Source organism: Alligator mississippiensis, chromosome 4 (assembly GCF_030867095.1).
Source record: "Alligator mississippiensis isolate rAllMis1 chromosome 4, rAllMis1, whole genome shotgun sequence".
Taxonomy (NCBI): domain Eukaryota; kingdom Metazoa; phylum Chordata; order Crocodylia; family Alligatoridae; genus Alligator; species Alligator mississippiensis.
In genome coordinates this window covers 241,085,323-241,110,980 of record NC_081827.1, presented here as the reverse complement: position 1 = coordinate 241,110,980, position 25,658 = coordinate 241,085,323, and the positions used below count along the sequence as shown (strand labels likewise).

General features: G+C 43.6%; 1 protein-coding gene across 2 annotated transcripts in view; it reads right to left on the bottom strand.

The window, feature by feature from the left end:
* DPP10 (dipeptidyl peptidase like 10) overlaps positions 1 to 25,658 on the bottom strand; it is a 480,529-nt gene that overhangs the window by 109,856 nt on the left and 345,015 nt on the right. The window contains exons 6-7 of one of the 2 annotated variants that reach the window (XM_019480614.2): positions 788 to 840; positions 606 to 687 (exon numbers count right to left, since the gene is read on the bottom strand). In XM_019480614.2, the coding sequence (XP_019336159.1) occupies positions 606 to 687; positions 788 to 840 (135 nt within the window). Of the gene's footprint in view, positions 1 to 605; positions 712 to 787; positions 841 to 25,658 lie in introns of both variants that reach the window. The other variant, XM_059727434.1, reaches the window with a different exon arrangement.

Sequence of the window (25,658 nt, the reverse complement as noted above, 5' to 3'; positions counted from 1 at the left end):
TTCTTTATGCTCCAAACCCCCTTTTTTTCTATTCATCCACTGCCAAAATAAAGCAATAACATTTAGCTTAATATCAGTGCTTCCTTTTTAAACACTTTTTTCCATTTTTCTTACATCGTGAGACTGTTATGAGATTCAGCGCAACTAAACTGATCTTCACTAGAAGTGGAACAAAAGCATCCTGCTTGTTACACCCCCTTTGAATGTCAAATGGATTATATTGTATGCATGATTTTCATAGACTTTGCACCTAAGACCTTCACCTACACTCCCAGAACTTATGTGGTGCCTGGTATAAAGACTGATGTAGCAAAGTCCATAAGCAGATCTTTCAATACATGTTTCAATGCACTTGCATTCATGTACTTTGGTGAAACTTAAAAACACACTTATATGCTTTCTCTCAATCAGGTTCAAAACCAGTAATTGGACTTAATTTTGTAGGTTTGATAACCCATAGCCTAAATGCATATATATATATATATATATATATATATATATATATATATATATATATATATATATATAAGGGTCCCCTTAGACTGTTAGAGCTCAAAAAAATATAATACTATTATTATGACTGCATTGTTAATTACTGTTCTTACCAGTTGTTGTCCTTGTACTCCCCATGCTGCATACTGCAAAACTGAATCCTCGACTTCCGGAGGGTTTAACTCCCAAACTTCCCTTGAAAAAATGTAATCATTTTTACTTGAACATATTAACATTACCACCTCTTCTGAATGTTAGCAATGAATCATGTGTTGAAAAAAACCAAATGGCTTACCTTGTATGTATGTTATAAATCACATATGAAGCCGTATACGAATAATGAAACACCTGTAACAAGAAAGAAATACTGAATTTAAGTTAGAATAAGGTATTGCTGACATCACAATCATCTAACACAATCATGCATTGCTTTATTGTAGCCTCAAGTAAAGCGTAGGTCCATATGAATAATAATAGATAGATTTCAAGCACGGTTTGAATACAGCATGAAGGACATGAATAGCATCCAAGTGTAGTCCAATGTAATAAATATAACAGATCACTGGTTAATCTAATTAATTCATCACTAAAAAATTTCATGGAAAATGCATACCAAAAAAATCAGGCAAACCTTCCTCCAGTTCAAAAAAACTTTCTCTCACTTGAAAGAAGGATAAAAATTACTAGGAAATAAACATTCTTCTCTTGAATATTTATACAGGGTATGGCCAAAATGAAGGCTCACAGATTCATAGATTCATAGATTGTAGAGTCGGAAGGGAACACAATGGATCATCATGTCTGACCCCCTGCCCCTGGCAGGAAAGAGGACCGAGGTCAGATGACCCCAGTCAGGTGACTATCTAGCCTCCTCTTGAAGACCTCCAAACTAGGTGATAGCACCACCTCTCTTGGAAGCCCATTCCAGATCCTGGCCACCCTTACTGTGAAAAATTTCTTCCTAATATCTAACCTAAATCCACTCTCAACTAGTTTACACCCGTTATTCCTAGTCACTCCCTGGGACACCTTAGTAAACAGCGCTTCCCCTATTCCTCGTTGACCTCCCTTAATAAATTTATAGGCGGCCACAAGATCTCCCCTCAGCCATCTCTTGTGAAGGCTGAAGAGATTCAGCTCTCTCAACCTCACCCCGTAGGGTCTATCACGAAGGCCACTAATCATGCGAGTGGCCCTCAATTATGACTCCAAGATCCCTCTTTGCCTCCAAGCTGCTGAGAAGGACACTCCCCAACCTATAGGTGTGCTGGGGGTTCCTCCTTCCCAGGTGGAGTACCTTACATTTATCTTTATTAAATTGCATCCTATTTCTCTCTGCTCATTGATCAAAGCTGTCCAGGTCAGCCTGAATCTGCTCCCTGCCCTCCGGTGTACTAACTCTGCCCCATAACTTGGTATCATCAGCGAACTTGGAGAGGGTTCTCTCCACACCCTCGTCCAAATCGCTGATGAAGATATTAAATAATATCGGTACAAGGACCGAACCCTGCGGGACCCACTGCCCACCTCCCTCCAGGCCGAAAAGGAACCATCCACCATCACTCTCTGGGTGCGGTTCCTAAGCCAGTTGGCCACCCACCTGACCGTGTAGGTGACCACTCCACAGTCTGCTAGGTTCCCAAAAAGGATAGGGTGCGAAACTGTGTCAAAGGCCTTCCTAAAGTCCAGGAAGATAACATCAGCCTCAGCTCCCACATCCAGGCAGTGTGTGACCTGGTCATAGAAGTCTACAAGGTTTGCCAGGCAGGATCTACCTGTGATAAACCCATGATGGTTTCCCCTCAGCATCGTTTCCCCTGCTGGGCCTGCACAAATGTGTTATTTTCTCTAGCATTTTCTCAGGAATAGAGGTAAGACTGACTGGCCTAAAGTTGTCCGGCCCATCCCGTCTCCCTTTCTTGAAAATGGGCACCACATTGGCCCTTCACCAGTCCTCAGGGACCTGGCCGGAGCACCACAGCGGCTCAGCTATGACACTGGCCAATTCTTTCAGCAGCCGTGGATGGAGGTCATCTGGGTCTGCTGACTTGTACCCATCCAGCTCCTCCAGGAGCTCCTTAACTATTTCATAACTAACCGTAGGGGGACTGGTGCCATGTGGACATCCATCAATGATCAAGGTGGTGGAATTGGCTTGGTTGGTACATAGAAATACTGAAGCGAAGAACTCATTGAAGCTCTGCTTTTTTCCCCGCATCAACCACCAACTGTCCTGATTTGTCCTGCAGGGGCCCTATGTTGCTCTGAGCTTTCTTTTTGCCCGCTATATACCTGAAGGACTTTTTATTGTCCTTGATTGTTGAAGCCAGCCTGAGCTCAAGCCCCACCTTGGCCTAACTGATTCCCTGCAATAGCGCGCCAGGGAGATATATTCCTCCTTAGTAAGGGGGCTTTTTTGCCCCCTTACCTCCCTTCCTATGTAATGACCTGACCCTCCCACCTTTAACTAACAGTACTAGGCATAGATGTGGTGTCAAGTGACAACCAGCAGAGTGCCCCACCAAAAAATCTGAAACGTGGCCACTGTTCAAGGGAACTGTCATATTCCCATTGGCTTCACTGCTATTACAAAAATGGCAATTTCAGTGAGCACCTTAATGTTTCTCCCCTGAGGAAAGCCTGCTAGATGCATCTATCCCAGGGTTTAAGAACCAGCAGCTTCCTGCACTCACTTCCAGTCCCTGGGCAGATCTCTGGGAAATCCCTGAAGGGTTCTTTTGGAAACCCAACTTTGATTCAGCAAACATTTATTGAACTTGAGATATTTTAAGTAAGTAAAGCATGCTAGGCTCAGTGAACTGTCGGTAAAGTTTGCTTTCTCAGAACATTTCTGACCCACTTTTATCTAACAGCACCTGTTATTAGGGGACTGAAGATAAAGAAGAGTTTTATTTTGGACCTTTTAATGCCTTCCTTACTCAGGAATAACCGCTGCTGAAGTCACCTGAAATCAGAGGGACTTCAGATTAGGTAAAAAAAGCACAGATCAGGCCTTAGGTATATGAAATACAAAGACCCATTTTGTAGAAGAATATACGAGACAGCAAAAAGGTTGATATGAGAAAAGCTGGAGGGATAAATCCTTTTTTCACCTAAGCAAAAACTTGCACACCTTCTGTAAGTTTATGACTAATATTTTTTTTTCAGAAAAGTCTCAACCACAGACATTTTATTGGCTTCTGAATGGGGTTGAATTTTTTAACCTAGTTCCCTTTCACACTAGTGTGTTTGACATTACAAAAATAGCATTCATTTTATAGCATGATTGACTTTATCATAATGAATTTAGAATACTCTCATGCTCCTGGAATATATATTGCAATCAGGTATGATTGTGATAAGGAAATTCTTCTTTTTATGTCAGCTACTGTAAAAACAATTGGTAGATGACACGCACTACATTCATAGTGATGCCACATGTACAGTTATCTCTGGCATTCAGATGCTTTATTTCTAGACAGCATCAGGCAACAGACAGATGTTTCTATAAAGTGCTAATTTCAATGTACAGTATTTGTTGTAAACCTTTAGCTTGCTGCATCAGGCAACAGACAGACTTTTCTATAAAGTTATAATTTCAATGTATAGTATTCCTTGTAAACCCTTTAGTTTGCATTATCTCTACAAAGCAGTCTTCAAGACCTTTTTCCAAAAGGAAGAGACAAAAAGAGGATGGATCATATGCCTTGGAGTTAATTTAAAAAATATTCTTAAGATCCTTAATGTTGGCAAAAATCATAGACACAAGGGAGTTTACAGAAGCTGTTCTTCTGCTGGACATTATCCAGTTGGAAACAAGCACAAACACAGACACACACACAGAATAAATTGAAATATTCTTCTAAATCACTGTTGGTTGATACTGCAACAAGGCAACCAGAGCCTGTGAAACTTGCTGCCATGGTTGAATTTCTCTTTTGTGGATTGACATTTTGCATGTCGTTTCAGTTTGGGGTTGAAATCTGTTCCAGACTCCAAGTCTATGATGCTTAACTTTGAAGGCGCTATTTCAATTAGAAGCATTGCACAAGCACTAATAATTATACCCAGAAATGATGTAACCAAGCTATATTACAGCTTTTGATATAGTGCTTGATCATGCAAGGTGCCAGACGCTTCTAAGAAGTGTTAAGTGTTACAGAAGCACAGCTGATTCACAATTACACTGTTAATACTTTTTTTCAAGAATCTAAGTATATAGGCAAGTAGGGCTGGAAGGGACCTCATGAGGTCATTTAGTCCTGCCCCTGCTTAAAGCAGGATCATCCCTGACTAAACCATGCCAGCCAAGTGTCTGTCCAACCTGCTCTTTATAATTTCCAGGGATGGAGATTCCCCGACCTCTCTGTTGTAATGCTCGATTACCTTCAAAATCAGAAAGTTTCTTCTAATCTCCAACCTATATTTCCTTTACTGCAGTTTGAGGCCATTGCTCCTAATCTTGCCCTTACAGCGACAGAGAAAAATCTATCTCCATCCTCTTTGCAATCACCCTTCAGGTATTTGAAGACCGTGATCAAATCCCCCCTCAGTATATGTAACCTTATTATTGAGAGATTCCATGTAATGTATTTTGCCATTGAATTCAGTAAAGCTGTGGGAAGAACAAACATGGAAGAAACACATCTGCTACCCCGGTTACCTTAAACACTGGAAATACAATAGGACAGGCTGTAAGCTAAAAATAACTCATTGCCAGTTGTAAATCTCATTTTATCAGAGGTGCTGGTTGCTAGATAAAAGGGTTATAAACAATTAAAATCTCTTCAGTCCTATGGAGAAGGGTGAGTAGCCAGGAGCTACCCAGAGGGGCACTTGACATCAGCTGGCAGTCTAAAGAGACATGCCAGCACACATACAGGCTTCATAGTTTCATAGTTGGTAGGGTCGGAAAGGACCTGAGCAGATCACCAAGTCTGACCCCCTGCCATGGCAGGAAAGGATGCTGGGGTCAAACGACCCTGCCTAGGGTTCTATCTAGCCTTCTTTTGAAGAGCCTCAGGATAGGAGTGAGCACCACTTCCCTTGGAAGTTGGTTCCAGATCCTAGCCGCCCTGACTGTGAAGTAGTGCCTCCTGATGTCTAGCTGAATCTACTGTCAGTCAACTTATGGCCATTATTCCTTGTCACTCCCAGTAGTGCTTGGGGACCATCAGGGATCCCAGTGGGATGGATGACCTGGTCTCTGCTCAGGAAAACAGATGCAAAGAAATTGTTAAATAGGTTAGCTTTGTCGTCTGGTGAGACCACCAGATTTCCTAGCATGTCCTGCAGAGGCCCCATGTTACCTGGTACCTTCTTTTTACCCCCTATGTATTTAAAAAAGGATTTCTTGTTATCCTTGATCTGGGTTACTAGCAGCCCCCCCTACAATCCCAAGCAACAGAGGTATAGTCCTCCCTGGTGATGGCCCCTTCCTTCCATTGGGTGTATGCCTCCTTTTTAGCTTTGAGATGATTCCTGACGGCTTTTGGTTAGCCATGGGGGCTTTTGAGCACTCTTGCCCCCTTTGATCCGTGTTGGGATTGTTACCCTTTGGGCTTGGAAGATTGTTTCCTTCAGGAACGACCACTGTTCTTAGACTCTCAACTTCCCACCCCTCTGGGACCTCAGTGCCTCCCCGACTAGTCTCCTTATCTCAATGAAATCTACCCTCCTGAAGTCCAGGGCTTCTGTCTTGCTGAGATGCCTGAAGAAACTGAGTGCTCCCCTGCCCAGGAAACACTAAACCTTAGAAAAAACAGTCAGGCATGTGCATAGGTTGGCTTATTAGTTTAAATAAGATGTTGGCAATCTACAGTCTGGATTTGGCCCATGGAAAACTGGATCCAGCCCACAGATGTGGAGCTTCAGCAGCATTCAGTGATGGGGAGCTTTGGCTGTGGATGCTCTCCCCATGCCACTGCAGACAAGTGGCAGCAGCAGCTGGGTCTTAGCATCCAGTCACCCACCTGCCCCTGACTCAAAGCGATTCATTCTGCTCCACAGCCAGAAAAGGTTGCCTGCCCCTCTTCAAAGTTATTCATATTTCCTGAACCACCAAAGCCAGAGCAACCATTAAAAGTCCCTTCTGGTACAAAGTCCAGCAAAGGGAGGCAGGAGATCCAACCTTGAACTCACCTTGAGCTCTCTTCCTTAAGTGAAAAGTGGATCACTTTCCCCCTGCTCCCTCCCTCCTTATGCTCCTGCTTCCTGAAGTCTTTCTTATCACAAAGCAGGTTAACTCAGCATCTTTTCAGAGGATATTCTCTGCTTGGCAAAATACGGGAGAAAAAAGAGGTCCAGACCTCCAGGAGGAGCATCCTCCTATTTCATCAGTGGGCTTTAGGAAGTACACAGGAATACTTCACGGATAGAGGACACAGCAGAAAAGCAATGTTGAACAAGGTGAAATGTAGAATGTATAGCAAAATGTGGCATATCTGCAAGATCTGAACTAAAGGTATTTGTGATTGCATTTGCCTATGTGGTGGTGAGGTAAGATCCATGTTCAAGTCAGTTGACAGGGGACACATACAGATATTCAGTTTCTTCTTGGAGTGGCACTGCTCTCCCAGAAGAAACCACGAGTGTACAGACATTAAGGGTTTTTCTCCCAGAACAACAATGGCCACTCCAGGGGAAAAAAAAAAAATAACCCCAAAACAACCAGGGTTAAATTGCTCTTGGGAGAGTTTCTCCTGGGAAAGCAAACTCCTGTATACGTCTTCTTCTGAGAGAAGCCACAGCATAGTCCTCCAGCATCCCAGGGCGATTTTCCCTTATCTCTCCCTCCCCTCCCACAGGAACAGAGCACGCCCCTTTCACAACCCCGCATTGTGCTGCATGGAGACACAGGCTGACTCTCAGTAATCTGGTTCACCCAATTAGCACTGTCCTGTACACTGCTGCCACCTGTCTGAAGACAGACTGAGGGAGCTTGCTGGGTACACTGAGATGTGTGTACAGGGGCCCCTGGCTGTGCAGCAAGCTCTCTGCTCTTCAGGAGCTCATCATTTGAATGTCTTTTCAGGCATCTCTGGGTAAATTCTTCGACCAGGAAAACAAACCCAGGAGAATTCTTCCAGATTATTTGAACAAGTGTATGCATCCAGGGAGACATCCATGAGGACATATTGAAAAGGTAGGCTCACTACTCTGGCATACTAATGCAGTAAAACTCCGAGTATACAGAAGAACAAAAGAAACCCTCTGGAAGTCAAGGATTCAGTTTTGTGATCTGCAAATATCAAGTGATCTGCAAATATCATGTGGGTCACAGCAAGTGTTTGGTAAACACTAAAACAAGTAAAACAAAGAAGACCTTTTTGAAGAACATTCATCTGTATAACTAGATCCTCCTTATTTCTTAGTGCCACGAGCCTTCCCCAGAGAGCACCTGTGTCAGTTTTTTTGCACCATTTCAAGAAAAGCAGCTCAATTTACTTTATAGCACAATTAAGAAAAAGAAGAATTTGGCCACAGAGAAGCGAGTCTTTTTTTAAATACAAATACAAGAAATAATAACAAGGGAACAGTCAAGTACTGCATAGTGCAACTACAAGTGTATTCGTTTAGGTTTAATTTTCTCATTGGTAAAGACACAGGTTTGGTTTTGTTACAAAGGATATTGAAAGTTTGAAAGAATGAAAAGGAATGACAAGCGGGGACTTACAATGAGGTTATAGGGAAAGAAAAATAGAGTTACATAATGAAATTTGAGCAAAGGATCCTTATCTGAAAAACCAGAATGTAAAGATTCTATAAAACATCTAGTGCAAAAACAAGAAGAGAAATCAGTGAAACTCTGCGTAGCCACAGAATACTGATCACTCACAGATCTGCCTCTCTCTGTCTCCTGTCCAAATTAAAATCTCAGCCTGTCTTTCTTATGTCTTGTCAGGGATCTGTAACCATCAGCTCAAGCTTAACATGGAGCTCTTAATCTCTCCCCCCAACCTCTCCTCCATTTTCTTTCTTGACCATTTTGGACAACATCGCTATCCTGCCTGTCACTCAGACCTGTAGCAGAGATGTCCCCTTCAACCTGAACCTTTTTCCAGGCCCTTGCATTGAGTTTTGAAAAAATGAATATACACCTCATATCCTCATGGAAAGCTATAAAAAACTCAAAAATCTCTTTTCTACCATGCACATTAAAGCCTCAAGGTTAAAGATATTTATTGGGCTTTAGTGATGGTAAAATCCAGAAAGATCATTTGGTGTAGTAAAACCCTTGAACTTTTCACAACTCTATCCCTTCTTTATCCCCATGTTTTTTGCTGTATAATCCTTACTTGCCTCCAGCAGTTATACCAGCTTGGAATAACTTATTTCCATATTCCTGCAAAAATACCTTTGTTCTTACTTCAGTCCAGCCTATGATATCCAAAACAGCAGCTCTACTATGCTCTCAAAGGCCTTTACCCTGAACATTTCTCAAGTACCACTTCCATTTTGATGATTACAAGAAATTAGGCTGCTAGCTGCTAGGTTTTGCAGTTGACTTTATTTATTTTAATTAATTTATTAACATTCTGCTGACCTGCGGCCATTGGAACTCATTATGTTTTTCAATCCTACCTGTGTAACCACATAGTCTTCGTATTGCTGTCCGCAGCCCCGAGCCTCTTTCTACACTTCTTTTCTTTCCATTGTTACACTCATATTTTAGTTTCAAATTTGATAGTAATAAGATTTTCAGGGCCCAAGGGCATATCTTTGCACAGCCTGTAGTATAAAAAAGGCTTCATTCTTTGCCCTTTCCACCACCTTTTTATTATTAAGAATGTCTGTTTGGAAATATCATTTGCAGGTTGCAGTTCTGGTTCTGCCACCTTGATCCAAGTTGAAAAATATCCTCCCAAAATTAGGCCTATGGAAAACAAGCTTTCTATTAGCTACCATGGTATATAGAGAAGGCCAAAAATCAATAAGTGCTAGCCTTCTTCATCAAAAACATAAACTTTTTTGAAGAAGTGATAAAATTCTTTAAGAAAAACTTTTCTTCATCAAAAACATAGATGATATGGGGAAATAACTATCCTATAAATTCCATGCAAGACATTAATGTATATTTGTAAAAATAGAAATGAATGAGTAAATTATACATTGAGGTATGGTGAAGCAAGAAACATTGAGGCAATAAGTCATTTTGCTAGCACAAACTAGCATTTTGCTAACACAAAATACTATTACATACAGTGAGATGGCCCCTATATATCTAATTCCTTTACATTTAATTCCCTCTCCTTTTTGTAATCAGAAACTCTCTATCTAAATATTTGTGAGGCTTCTACTGAAAGTGCCAGAGACTTCACAATGATCTCTACTGTTGAAAGGCACTGACATTACAGAAGGTTACTAACAAAGGAATCTTGGCATTTTCCTTAATTTTTTTCACTAGTCTAATTTTTTTAAAAGAACACTAATAAATATAAGAAAGAAACCTGGTGACTTGTGCTGGTTTGATAGTCAGACATTTTAAGAAAATCTAACATCAAAATACAGGCAGTCCTCAGACTTACAGTTGGTTCCTGAAAACTGAGTCTTAAGTTGAAACATTGCAACTCAGAATCAATTTTCCCATAGGAACAATGTTATAATTGGGAAATTGGTTCCTTTATGGCAGTTGACACAGCTGTGACCAGCTGGTAAGTCTGTTGTGGTGGGGCAGAGGGAAGGGGCATGGAGGGGCAGATCAATGAAGGAGGGATTGGGGCAGGGCTGGGACAAGTGCTGCCTAGGGAGGGGCTGGGGCAGCTCGTGCTGCTGCACACTGCCAGTCCAGCAGCTGTTTGTGTGGTGGCCTGTTTGGCGGCTCTTGCCATTGCTCCTGCCACTGGTCTAGGAGGGCATGGGGAGGGGGCATGTGCTCCAGGATAAACACAGGGCAGGGGGGCCAGGGCTGTGCCAGGCTGTGCTCCAGGTGGAAGACAGAAATCATTGGGAGTGGGGGCTATGCCCCCCCATCGTTTGTGTAGCCAATGTGGGGCTGGCATGAGATGGAGCTGCTGCACTGCCTCCAGACAAACAGCACACAGCAGCAGGAGCTGGTTCAGCCTCCCCGCACCTCCCAGATGACCAGACTTTGCCCTGGCTGAGCAAGCAGGGGCAGAGCATGGCGGTGGGTGGCATGTGCCACCCGAAAACTCACTGCAGTCCCCCCATAGACCCTGGTCTGCTGCCCACCCAGCCTTGATCCAGAGGCACACGCCCCCCCCCCAATGCCCTGCTGCTGGTTGCCCAGTCGGGGTGAAGCCACTGCTCATCTGGGAGGCACAGGGAAGTCAGGGCAGATCCTGCCACTGCATGCCACTTGTCTGGAGGCAGTGCAGTGGTTCAGTCTTGTGCCAGCTCTGCGCTGGATGGGTGAGCAGCAGGGGGGCATAGTCTTCACTCCCAGTGCCTTCTGCCTTCCACCTAGAGCACAGCCTGGTGTAGCCTCAGCCCTGCCCACCCTGCGCAAACCTGGAGGCACATGCCCCCTCCCCCATGTCCTCCCAGATTGGCAGTGGGAACAGCAGTGAGAGCCTGTGGACAAGCCACCACATGAGCAGCTCCCAGATTGGTGGCATGCAGTGGTACAAGCCATCCCACCCCCTCCCTGAGCAGTGCTTGTCCCAGCCCCAGCCCCAGTCCCAGCCCCAATCCCTTCCTCGCTGCAGGGGCCTTTATCTGCCCCCCATGCCCCTTCCCTCCCCCCCCCACCCCACAACAGACTTACCAGCTGGATGCAGCTGTGTTGACAATTGTAAAGGTGAAACCTGCATGGGAACCTTGAAATAGGGCGTCAATTTACAAATGTCATAAATGCCGTTTGTCATAACTTGAAAAGTCATAAATTGAGGACTGCCTGTATTTGCAGGTGGTAGATTTTGACTTTCTATTGATGTCTTCCATGTTTTGGGGGTGTTGGTTGTAGGTGTGTTGGACCAAGGACATAGGTAGGCAAAGGTTTTTTGGGCAAATGTGATATATTTTATTAGACCAACTAAATAGAATAGTCTCTTCCTCTGCCTGAATAATAAATAGACTCTCCTCCTGTCTGAATAACAGACTCTCCATCTGCCTAAAGAAGGCTGTTTGTACCCAAAAACTTGCAAAAATGAATTTTTCCAACTATTTTGTTGGTCTAATAAAAGATATTACACTTACCCAAAGAACCTTGTCTAACTTTCTAATGACTCACTCAAATAATATCAGCTATATTCTGAAGACACTCCAGTTGCTTTCTACTTCTTCAAAAAACCTAACATTGGCTTAACCATTGTATTTAAAATTTCCTCCTGGCAAGGAAACCCACAGGTTGTATAGAAATAGTCCACTGGGTCTGATGTCAAGCTTCTCTTGCCCTTAGCACAGGGAGAATGGTCAGGGATGTTGGAGTGTGTCCATATGCCTTGGTAATTCTCCCAGCAAAATAGCCCAATTGGGTGGCAAAAGCACTTGCTATTAGTCAGAGATGATTTGAGGTTGGCCCACATTGTGCTCAGCATTCTGTTAGCAGCTACACAGACCTTTCAATCCTAAAGGTTTGAAAAATCCTCATAACCATCTTTGCCCTCTCTCTTTGGCCTGGTGCTAAGCTTTGATCAAAACCCCCCAGAGAATTTGGATATATATATTTACAATTTCCATTGTGAAAGCTCTATTTTATCACCTTCTTGATAAGATTGTGGACCTAAAAAGTATGACTTCCTCTTTCACCCGTTTAGTTGTGAATGGGTAACTAACTGGAAATTAAATAAATATATTAGATAAATATAGGACGATGCACACAAACAAAAATGACCCAAAGTATGCTTACACTATGATAGGTGCCATATTAGCTGTTACCACACAGGAAAGCGATCTGGGAGTCAATGTGGACAGTTTGCTAAAAACATCAGCTCAGCAGCCATCAAACAGGCAAACAAAATGTTAGGAATTATTAATAAAGGAATTATAAACAAACCAGAAAGTATAATTATGCCCCTTTATAAATTTATAGTGCATCCACATCTTGAATACTATTCCCAGTTTTGGTACCCACACCTCAAGAAGGATACAGGAGAACTAGAGAAGGTACAGAGAAGGGCAACAAGAGTGATTAGTGGTGTGCAAAAGCTTTCCATATAAGAAGAGACTGAAGAGGTTAAGTCTATTCAGCAGGGCTGTGAGAAACAGCATTGTTCCGATTCAATGGAACAGTGTTTTGGTTTGAGTTTTGTTTCATTTTGAAACCACTGTTCCACTTCATTTTGTCAAAACTGTTTGGCTGTTTTGACACTGTTTCGATGTTTTGCCCATAGGTTATTATGGGGAAACATAAAATGCAGCAGACAGGTAGACTGGGGGCTCCCCCACACCCTAGGAGGACTGTGGGGGCTGTGCCTGAGTCCTCCTAGGGGTGTGAGCCCCCAATCTGCCTGCCAGATGAGAGAAGTTGGGTGCTTCTGCCTGGGACAAGTGCAGGGAAGATCACTGCTCCTACCAGCCCCAGGTGGCAGCACCTGGTTCCTGTCAGCCGGCAGGCAGATCAGGGGCACGCACCCCTGGGAGGACTCCAGCACAGCCCCTGCAGCCCTCCTGGGGGAGCTGGCAGGCCCATGATCTGCCTGCCAGTTGGCAGGAGCCAGGTGATGATGCCTGGGGCCAGCGGGCCAGAAGCAGATCAGCTGGTGTGGGTACCAGGGTAGGGGAGCATCTCTGCACCTGCTGATCTGCCGTGGGCCACCACTTGGCTGGCTCCAGTAGTGGGTGGGGCAGATCAGCTGGTGCAGGAATGCTGCCCCACCTGGGGATGGGGGCAGTGGGTCCCCGCACCAGCTGATCTGCCCTGCCTGCTACCAGAGCCAGCCAGGTGGCGGCCTGGGGCAGATTAGTTGCTGTGGAGATGCTCTCACACCCCAGTTTCCACATGAGCTGATCTGCCTCAGCCCCACTGGCCCCAGGTAGCAGCACTCAACTCCTGTTATCTGGCAAGCAGATTGGGGGCCCACCAGCACCCCCTGGAGGGCTGCAGGGGCTGCACCAGAGTTCTCCTGGGGGTGCATGCCCCTGATCTGCCTGCCAGCTGACAGGAGCTGGGTGCTGCTGCTTGGGGGCCAGCAGCAACACTAATCTTCACGGCGCTGGGTGTGGGCTGTGTCCAGTGCCAGTCTGTCATCTGGCAGGCAGATCAGGGGCTGCACCTCTGGGAGGACTCCGACACAGCCCCCAATCTGTCTGCTGGATGACAGGAGGCAGGTGCTGCCAGCTGGGACCCGTGCTGAAGCCAGTAAGCCTGGCTTCAAAACTTGAAATGTTTTGAAGCTTTCGAAATGTTTCAAGTTCCCTTGTTTCACTGTGAAGTTGTTTCAAAGGTTTTTGTTTTGTTTCAATTTCTCTGTTTTGAGCTTGAAACGCATTGAAACAGCTTCAAAACGAAGCACCAGGTGAAATTTCACATAAATAGGATGTAAATAGGACATTACTATTTACTCTCTCTCACAATACAAGAGCTAGGAGCTGTAAAATGAAACTAGTAGGTATTAAGTTTAAAACAAATAAAAGAAAGTTATTTTTCATACAGTGAAACCCATTGACACAAGATGTTGTGGAAGCTGACAGTGTAACCCCATTCAAAAAGGGGACTGGACAAATTCTTGGAGCCTGCGAGTTAGGGATACAGCCTTAGAATGAGAACATCCTAGACCGTCAATGCTGGAGGCTGTGACTGAGAGAGGAACAGTGGAAAAAACACTGCTAACTCTCCCTTTCAGCATCCCCTCTTTGCCACTGCTTGACACAAGACACATGGGAGGATGGATGTAGGGTCTGACCTAGTAAAGGGCAGTTCTTATGTTATGGCCTTCTGTTCTGAAAATAGCTCACTGGGGAAGAGCGGGGGAAGAGCAACTGGGCTTTGCCAGCTCCAGGCTGCCCCCTAAATACTTACTGGTGTATGGAAGATAAGGTTAACCCTTTCCTGGATTGGGTTAACCCTTTCTTCATCTAAGTTAGCAGACCAACTTAGATTGTGCACACCATCTTTTTGCCAAATTAAAAGTCCTAAACACCTGCATGACTAGGCATTTAAACTGACCTAACTCTGGTGTGGTTGAACTAAATGTAATGATTGTATGTACCTAATTGGCTGCATTAGTAGGAGTATTGCCAGGAGATGAAGGGAAGTGATTCTTCCCCTCTATTCAGCGCTGGCGAGACCACATTTGGAGTCCTGGGTCCAGTTTTAGGCCCCCCACTACAGAAAGGATGTGAACAAATTGGAGAGAGTCTAGCAGGGGGCAACAAAAATGTTTAGAGGCTCGGGGACATGACTTATGATGGCAGGCTGAGGGAACTGGACTTATTTAGTCTGCAACTGGGAAGACTGAGGTGGGATTTAATAGCAACCCTCAACTATCTGAAGGGGGGTTCCAAGGAGGAGGAAGCTAGACTCTATATAGGTGGGCAAAATATGGCCCACTGACTGGATCCAGCCTGCCAGCTGACTGGATCCAGCCCGCCAGCTGACTGGATCCAGCCCACAGGCAGGCACCCACCAATTAATTGTATCCAGCCTAGCCAGTGGCTGCCCCTGCTGAACTCCACATAGGCCAACCCCTGCCTGCTCGTGCCTGGGGCAGCAATGTGCTGTGTTTCCAGCCTTCCCTGCCAGAGGGCCCCAGCCCTGGCCAGTGGGTACAGCTTCTGGCCAGGGCTGCTGCTGCTGCAGCCTCCCTGAGAACTGCTGCCCTCCCTCAGCCTTCAGCAACCTCTCCTCCTGTCTCTGCTGCAGTGCTCTGGGCAGCAGGTAGAGAGGGGAAGGTTTGAATGGCATTGAGGGGAGCCGGGTGGGGTGGGCTCTGCCTGCAGCTTGCTCTGGTTCTGCTCATGCATAGCTGGGCAGGGAGTGCATGGATGGAGGGTGGGGGCATGAAGGAGCTTGGCTGCTTGCAAAACCCTGCCGGGCAGGGCATGGCACAAAGACCAAGGAAGCAGCACTGCCAGCTCAGCTCCACTCATTCCCTTCTCCTCGGGGCTTCTCTTGCTGCCCACTGGTGGCAGCTGCTTTCCTGCTCCTTTGCAGTGTGCTGCCAGCCAGGTAGGCAGTGCTGATTTCCCCTCTCTCTGCTTGTAGAGGGGCTGCACTCAGTCATGCCACAAAGAGCAGGAGGGGGAGAGGCATGCAGACACCCAGCTCACCCACACGCAAACCACATACCCCACTCACACACCCAACACCCCCTCCTGTCACCATACCCACACACATACCCAACACCCTCCCACACACCAAAAGTAGTATTTTTGGGGAAGGGTAGGAACTTTCAGAGGTTGGAAGGTCAGGGGTTAGGGGTGGGACTTCCATCCCAAGATGGCAACCAGGGGGTGGGCACCTGTCAAGGGGTGAGGCAACTCTTGCAGCCCTGGACAGCTCACCAAAACTCATTATGCAGCCCTCCAGCTGAAATAACTGCCTACCCCTGAGCTATACTGTTCTCAGTGGTGGCAGATGACAGAACAAGGAGCAATGGTCTCCAGTTTTGGCAAGGGAAATTTAGGTTAGATATTGGGAAAAACCTTCTCACCAAGAGGGTAGTAAAGCACTGGAACAGACTACACAGAGAGACTGTGGAAGCTAAATCCTTGGAGGTTTTTAAGACCCAGCTAGACAAAGCTTTAGCTGGGCTGATCTAGTTGGGGATGGTCCTGCTTTGAGCAGGGGGTTGGACTAGATGACCTCCTGAGGTCCCTTCCAGCCCTAATTTTCTATCATTCTATGATTCAAAGATAAACAGCACCCATCCACTCTCTATATTTTGTTTAATTTTTCTACCACCATTCTTATGTGGGGGGCAGTTGTGGTTTCAGCAAGTAACAGTTATTGCATGGTATAGATTTCTTCTATACAATAGTCCTTCATAATCTTTCACCAGTTTGTAAAGTGAAGACAGGTTTTCATATCACAGTGTTCAATAGTGCTTAAAAAAAATCTCTGCATTTGTGTAGAAAAAATCAGCCTAGGAAGCAAATATTATAAAGGAAGCAAAATGAAAAGGTGAAAAAGTAGCTTTAAGACAAATAGCTCTAGTCAGAACACACTGAAATAACAATCTATTATTCAGCAAATAGTCAACAATGAAAAAAAACACACTAATCAATCATGATCTGAACCTTCAAATGACATATTGTCCTGGTTTTTAGCAATGTCCTTTATTTTCTGTCTTTTAAAGTTTGTTTTAGGTTTGCTAGGGTTCCTAAAAATGAAATATTGCCATTGAACTCAATGCACAGTCCAACTTGATATCAGAAAACAAAGTACTATATATGCCCAGCTGCCAAATGTGCAGCTTCATGGCTCCACTAATTCTGTAATGTACTCTAGGAAAAATTCAGTCACTTGTCCTCAAGCAATCTGGAGCACATTTCTCAGCAAGAAAGTCTTTGTACTAAAACATGACTAAGGGAACTCAAGCAGCTTTTCTTGGAAGGTGCTCACACCCTCAGCTCCCATAGGAAGCAATATGTGTTGAGAATGCTCAGAATGTCACAGGATTAGGTCCTTCAGGGAGACTCACCGCTTTTCATGCATTTCAGATCCATCATCTACAGAATAATGAGTATATTATTTTAGGCCTTATTTACTTTAAGAATCCATATAATGCTGGGAGAAAATCATTGCATCATTTTGTTGAAGTGGTATAAATGGATTGTGTGGTATGTTATATTTTATTTACACCCAGAAAAGTGTGTAAAGTGTGCACATGCATTCAGAACAAGATTGCACCATTCTTATTCATGCTGAGAGGTACTGTACTTGGCCAGTTCTACCATGTGCTTTAGATGAGACTGATTATGGGACAGGATACTGCTTAGCTTGAGTATGAGTGGCTGAATCTGATTCTATAGAAATAAAATCTGATTCTATAAAGTGCCATTATGCATGCTGCATTATTCCTTTCAGTCATATCAGATCTGCATCCTCTGACCAAGTGAATGGGACAGGTTTCTTCTATACGCATGTATATATGCATTGCTGTCACCACAGATTTTTATTTTGTTTGGTTTTAATGAAATAACAAAAAACAATTGCCTAGCTCTGGATCTCTGCATCCTTGCTATTAATTAAAAATGCAATGCAATCTGATTATAAAATTGCAAAAACAATATAACTCAGCACAACCACTTTCAGTATGCACAGTGTGGGACAGACTGACAAGCAGAGTTTCAGGAAAGAAGATCCCAAAGGATGCAGCCTTTTATGATGGCTCAGAAGTTTGATATATTTTCACATGTTATATTTATACGTCTGGTTATAACTAAGGTAAATTATATAGGTTAGCTTGGTAAGCTATGCCTCAAAATTATCAGTTAATTTAGTTTAGTTTAGTATTGGTTAGTTTAGTTTAGCCATGAACGTACTAAAAAGCATTCACTGCCATAGCATCTGAATGCTTCACAAATGGGATTAAAAACATTTAACTTTCTCAATGCACAATGACCACACTAATGTTGCATACGAAACATTGGTTAGTGCCTAACTGAGGGAACTAAACATTCTTGAGCCGTGTTCAAAAAAAAAAAAGAAAATAGTTTAAAAATAAAAGAGGTTTGTTTCTGAGATCATGGACAGACAAACAAATTCTACTATGTGAAACCCTAGATGAAACAGAGTTAAGTTACTGCTTGTGGCACTCTCTACTGGCACTGTGGGTATCCCCCTGCTCCCTGGGTCAGCCCTCCAACTCACCTGCCATGACTTGATGGAATTTGTAACTAAAAGGAGGGGTTCATTGGTGTTCTCCTCCATGACCTGGAAACAGGGGTACTCACAGACTCGCTGTGATTGGTCCTGGAGATCCACCTCCCCTACACCCCATCCACTCACCAACTGCCAGCTGCACCAACTCCTGGCTTGGTTTCTTGTATCCAGCTGGTAGATCTTGCACTCCCCAGCCTCTGCTCAAAGTGCTGGCTTGTAGCCACAGCCAGCCTTTTACTCCTATCTTTTTTCTCTTGGCTCTACCCCAGGGCTGGGTCTCCATATGCCAGACCCACTGCTGGCTCGAGGCTGTACATGTCCATTTTGGGCTCCAGGGGTGATGGCCACCCCCAAGCCCCTTCCTGTTGCACTGGAGATAGGAACACCTCACCTGGCTCCCAACTGATGCTGCCACCCATTCTTGGCAGGGCAGCATTGTGCAGAGAGTCAGCTCTGCCGAGTAGCTCTTTGGTGAGCTTGGCATCTCACCTCCTGCCTTTCCCCCCTGCACCTGGCTCCTGCCAGGGTTTTTAAATCTCCTGCAGTGGTGGTTGCAGCTGAAGTCATCAGCTGGCTGCCACCCAGCTTAATTGACAGCCGCTTGAAAAGCTGGCACAAAGCTGGCTCGCACAGCTCCTTCCTGTCCCTGTCCCATTTCTCTTGTAAGTTTTGAGCAGGTCTGGGGTCTCTGAGCCCTCTGCCAGGAGCATCAGGGTCTGTCCCCGGTGCTTCTGGACCCTGAGGATACCTCCCCACTGCCACACTGGTATTTTGCTTCCATTTACTCCAGGCTAGGAGCAGATATATTTAATGCTTACTATGCATCACTACCATGCAGGTAACCATTCCCCTTTAATTCACTCTGTTTGTACAATGGGTCTGTCCATATCCTTCACACAGAGATCCGTGCTATAGCACATATTACAAAATGAATAGGAATGAGAAATAAAGGGAATGAAAACACTGAAAGAGGGAAAATAAGAAAAATATGACAGAGCTACCTTAAAAGACACTCACTTATGCGTTCTTCCATAAACTATTTCTATTAAAAGCCAAATGCAGAATATCCATGACAGGGCTCTGCTTATTGTCACATTGGTTTGATGGTTGCCACACTGTTTCTAACACTATGGCTGGTGGAAACAGTTATGGATTTTAAAGCCAGAGGATTTATTAGAGTCATCTGGTCTAACTTCCCATGTTAGAAGTTAGAGCTATGGAATCCCACCATTTTGGCCTCAAGTCCATAATAAGCCTTCAAAATTTCTAAGAAATGTGACTCTGTGAAAGGTGTGTCCTGTTTTGCCTCTGGGAGACAAGGCTACTGGAAAAACAGAGTTTTCCAAACGTGCATTGAACTATAAGCAGGACACAAAAATACAGCGCAAAGTTAGACAACAGAAGTACAGCAAAATGAAAGACAGGCATGGGACTGGTAAGAAATAGATACTAGACTGATAACAGATAAGCAGATACTGTGCAAGTGGTTAGGTACATTTTTGTAGTGTGATTAAGACCCAGGCATATCAAGAGCCAGTGGCAGAACAAGTAAAATTGTGATTCTTTGTTTAACTGTGGGTGAAATGAGGGGCAATGCACCAAATCCTTATTACTTATCTAAAGTAAGCATATTTTACAACATTCACTTAGTATTTTACCCCCACACAGTGCTAACCTGTTCTCCCGTTTGCTTCATTTACACAGTGGAACTCCTGTTGATTTTGCTGCAATCAATACAAGCCAGAATGAGGTCTCACCAACATATTGGACATTTTTACACGTGCTCTGGGAGGTGTGCGGGGGTGGTGTTTTAATTAGCAAGCCTTGCTAATTAAAAGTGCCCAAATATCATGTGTATCAGCGTCCCCCATGCTGAAAATGGCAGCAGGGTGCTTTGAACTAAAGCTCATCAAACAAGCTTTAGTTCAAAGCACCTGCCACCATTTTTCAGCATGTGGACACTGATACACATGACATGGGAGGCAGCTCTGCAGTGCATTAATTTCCATGGTCCAGCAGACTTGATTAATCCAGTCTGCTCCAGCGCATCGAAGCCAGCTCTCTGCACGTCTATAGGAGTCCAGTTTGCTGCTATGAAAAACATTCACTTTATAAGCACTTGTGGGATGAACTGAGCACAAGTAACCTACTTGGGAATCAAACCTACTGTACTCGTTCTATGGAAAGCAATTCACCAGGGGTGAAGCAGGTTCTTGCTTCACAGACTCAAGATTGCAAAGCAATTTTCCCACACACTTGTTACTTTAAAATAAATAAATAAATCGATATTCCCACAACAAGCTTATGTATCTTATTTAACTTGTATTAACTTAAGGATATGTGACTTTTGCCATGATTGCAGGGCAAAGAAAATGGAATCAGTATTTAATGTGCTGAGACAAAACTTTCAGAAGCCAATAAAAATGATATATCCCTTTCTTTGTTGTGAGTTGAGCTGTGGGGCTTCTCTGTTAGTAAAGCCTGTGATGTAGTTAATAAGCTGAAATTAGTACCAGCATGTCTATTGCCTCAGGCAAAGTACAGCTGATGGATGAATCCTCATTCCATTTTGCAACTTATCTACTAAATAAATTAGTAATGTCATCAATATCAGCATTAAAGTTAAAATTCACCTTGTCTCGAAACTACATTATAAGTTCTCCTCCTTCCCCATTTGCTTGCCCAACCCAACCCCAAAACATTGTTTAGCACAGGAACTGATTTTAAAAAAAGGAAAAAAATTGAATTTGGTAGGACCAAATATGGGGTTTAACATGGACCTACAATAAACCCGCATGGATTAACTCATTGGATGCGCTGAAAAATGTTAGGAGAGAAGACACTGGTGTCCAAATTCACAAAGCTAAGAAAATTATACTGAGGACAATTTTAGGTGTTGTAAACAAATATAGAAAACATCTAATTGTTTTCAAATATAGAAACCATCTAATTGCTTGTGGGTATCAGCAGTCCACTCATTCTGTAGGATATTTCAGAAACTATTCAATCCAATGACCTTGAGCAATCTTGAGCATATGGTTTTTGGCTATTATTCACTTGGATCCTCATTTGGCCACATACTTAATTTTAAGCAGTTGAGTAACTTTATTGATTTAAATTTGGCTAGCTTGTGCCTGAAGAAGAGCTTTGGGCCATTGCCCCCTATCTAGCAAAACAACCAAGTATGTGCTTAATTTTAAGCAGCTGAAGACTCCCACTAATCTTCAGTGATGTTGACTTTTAGCATGTCCTCCCATGCTTTGCTTTGCTGGCCCATAGCCGTAATCACTAGGACTGGATTTCACATCAAATGCAATAATGGTCATTCAGCAATGTCATAACTGTTGCTCATGTGAGTAGCACTTTCTTTCACGAGTAATTACAGTGTGGAAAATAAGGTTTTAAATGACAACAAAGTGACAGGTAGTAAAACAGGTTCTGGTGATCAAAGGTAGGATCAAAAGCCTATAACAGTCAATATTCATAGTTTATAAGGCCAGAAGGGACTACTGTGATCATCCAGTTTGTCCTCATGCATGACACGTCACATGACTTCCTGACATTAATTCCCATTTGACTGACAGCACTAAAAAATTAGCAATTCCCATGTATTTCAACAGGCTTTGTAGTAAGGGCAGCAGTGAGCAAGGGGCAAAGGACTCCATGATACCAGGAAGAAAGGTTTTGACATTTTTCTCCATACAGTCCATTACTCCTGCTCATTTTTGGATCCTGAAATGCTTTTGTGTTCTTCTAAAAAATTCTAACAAAATAACAATAATAATAAAACAGATTTTCCCAGTATAAATATCTAACTGTGTAGATGGAAAAGTAGAGATGTACCTTAAAAACTAACTGAATCAGAGAGGCATAAACTTTCATGAGTAATTGTACACTTCATCAGCTGCTAAAAATCGAAGTGTCTCTATGGAGATATATGCACACATATACAAATTTGTGTCTTTCCTGAAGCAGTATTTTGTTTCTTAAAAACAATATATCCAGCTGTAAAGAGTTAATCTAAACTGGTTTAATGTGTTTGCAGCACTGAAGTTAAATGACAAGGTCATAACTTTGCAAAGCATCATATTTATTTGATTCAATCAACATCAATTACTTGCCATGATTGATAACAGCCATTGCATATCATTGGTCATAATTTATGGATAGTATTAACACTTTTGGTTATGAAATATTGCCAGCTATAACAACTATATGCTGCCAAACCAAAATAAATATAAGGAAGAGACATTTCTAGACATGTAATTCATCTAGAAGAAAAAAGGCTGTCAACTAAGCCTAAACAAAAAGGCACATCTAGAAAATCTGCCAGAGTCTAAACTGCTCTACATATCATTTTTCACCAAGATTAATTATCTCAAGAAAAAGACATTTACTGTAGAGTGTTAATTAATTCACAATCAATTAAACTCAACTCAAGTAACCAGCAGTACTAATGTGATACAAGCTGCATCGGAGAACAGCCATAGAAACTTCCTGTTTACTCCTAGCTTAAGAATTGAGGTAGACCATGTCTTTCTTGGATATGTGACTCAATCATTTTTGAAAGCATAACAATTTAAGATGAATGAAGAATTAAAAAAGGAGAGAATGTTTTGTATTGCTACTTTTGAAAGTCTAATCTATCATAGAGGCAAGGATCGCTTAGGGTGGTATCTTTTATTAGACCAACTGCATATCTGGGATAGAGTTAGACAAGCTTTCAAAAGCAAGACATTCATAATTGAAAAGCTTGCGTTCAAAAGCTTGTCTAACTCTTATCCCAACTATGCAGATGGTCTAATAAAGATATCACCCTACAAAATCCCAACCTCTCACATGATTCCTAGACCATCACAGCTACTTCACTCCAATGCTACCGTAATAGATCACTGTCATTTGAAATTGTATTAGTTACACTATCTTGTAAAGTATATATGTCTTACTGAATCTCGTACAAGATGGCTTACTCCAAAAAATATATGGGGCACATTCTGATCCTACTCACCTTTCCACATTAAAAATCAGGCATGACTCTAGTCAAATCACTTGTGATATGAGTCAGGTATCATATATGCCCACACAATAGCTGATTTTCTATGAGGTACACTATCTTATAGGGTTATATTGTTTTCAATTCACTTGAAAAAATCTTTATATTGATCAAGGTCCTTTTAGGGGGAGTTCTGTACAGTTGGTGCACTATACAACCAAGTCCACAATCTGGAATAGCAGGCAGGGAAAAATGAGGAAAACTGGGAAATCAGCTCCCTTGAGGAAACAGCCAATTTATATCTATCTGAAACAGAAACCTTCAGTTTGTAAGCTGAAGCAGAATGCTCTAGACACAGTTTAGAAGATTTCATTTCCAATACCTTAAATTATGCACCCCCTCTTCATCACTCCAGAAAACTGACCTACTTGAATCCCACACAATGGTGGGATCATTTAATAATAAATAATAACTTAAGTAGAGATTTAGTTTGGGAATGTTTATAAATTCTTTAAGTTTGTGGTAGCTGAGTCAAAATGTGCTTTTATATCACTGACTCACTACGGTTGCAATGACATATTGTCCTTGAAGATACTCAGGCTACGGACAGACATTCAAAAAGCCAGAGCCTGAATTGATTCAATCTTTGCAGGTTAGTCTAACCTGCCTAGGTTGAACTGGTTTGCAACAGACATTCCTCGTGGACTGAGGAAATGCGGGCTCATGCCTGCAGTTGCTCAGGCCAGGAGCCGGGGAACGCTAGAGCAAACCCTCAGCTCCTGGGGAAGCTGTGCTAGGGGGTGGGGAGGGCATGGCCAGCCTGGGCAGTAGCCTTGGCTGAACTGGCCATTGATGGGTTAAATTCCTCCCTCCCTGTCCCACCAGCACGGACCCGAGCTGGGTCTGCTGTGGTGGATTGTGTGCGGCAGCACTGAAGCTTGGAGGGGACTACAGCCCCTCTCAGTGCCGCTGTCAACGCCACAGTCCACAGCAGCTTGCCCCACCACAGGGAAGGGGCTTGCACTCAGGGAAACCATGACAGGGGATGTTGCCCCCATCATGGTCACTCTCCCCTCGCTGCTCCAGGTGGGGGCAGGGCCACACACCAGCCAGCAAGGCCCCTTAGCAGGAGGCAATGAGTAGCGTTATTCCCCGCTTTGCTCCCGGGGCACCGCAGCAGGGTCTGCCCGCCCTTGCTGCCACCACCGCTCACTGTGCCTGGGGCAAGTGATGGAATAAGCCCCCTCTGCCAAATGGCCATGCCCCCACCGCTGGAGCAGCCAACATGGAGTAGTGCAGGTCCATGCTGGTGGGACAGGGGAGGGAAGGGGGGAATAAACTTTTCCCCTGCTCCCTTCTGGGGCCAGGGTCTGGCCAGACCCCCACCCCTGCCTGTCCCTGCTCAGCTGGGGAGCAAACGGGCAGGGCCCTGCTCTCCAGAGCAGTGTCCATCCCAGAGAGCATGCCAGGATGCTGGGAGACTCTGCTTTAAGTTAAACCAGGAAGGGGTCTGGGGCAGACATTGCAGCTTACGCTCAATCCATTAAGTCTGATACTACATTCAAGCAGGTTTAGCCTAAACCAGTTTCAGCCATTTTCAAACTGGTTAAGATGCACTGAACATCTGTTCTGTTACAGGTTTGAACTAGTTTCTGATCACTTAAACCAGTTGATGGGTAATGTCTGTCCCTAGCCTCAAAGAAGGATTGGGCCCTCTTCCAAATTCATGTATTTTATCATGATCTAGCCTGGTTTAGGCATCCCCAATTTGCAGATGGGTAGCAGAGTTAAAATCTAGTTTCCTTCTCAGGCCCTTTGGGGTAACACGGTCTCCAAACTTTGCAAGTTACAGAAACGCAAGACAGATTGTTTTAAAGCAGCGGTTCTCAACCTTTTAAGACTCAAGACACCTGTCTCTCTCTCAAAAAATAGCCATCTGTAAGTTTTCACTTGGTTTTTTTCCCTGACTATGGAGAAATAATAGAGCTGTTCTTCATTCAAGTCAACAAAGATCCCAGCAAAGACCACAACGGGTCAGAATACTTTTGACGCTATGGATTCTTATTTGAAATCTTTGGGTTTATCCTGTGATTCATGTGTAGGTACTGGCACATGTAACAATGCAAATATTAGTTAGCATCCTGCAGCACCCTTTAAAATAAGTTCATGGCACTTAGGTTGAGAATCTCTGTTCTAAAGGGAGCCTTTATTTTGCAGGAAAACATGAACGTTGCACTCGTTTGAGTAGGCATGCCAACATTACTTGCTAATGTATGTGTTAGCCCATTCATTCAAACAGTTTTCCTAGTGTGTAAAAAACATGATATTTTGAGATTTTAATAACCATTTTAAAAATCCTTTTTTTCAGCCTGCAGGAACCAAAAGAATTGTTCCATATAGATAAAATGCCTGGTTTCTACAGCATAGAGCTCAGCTGCAGCTGCT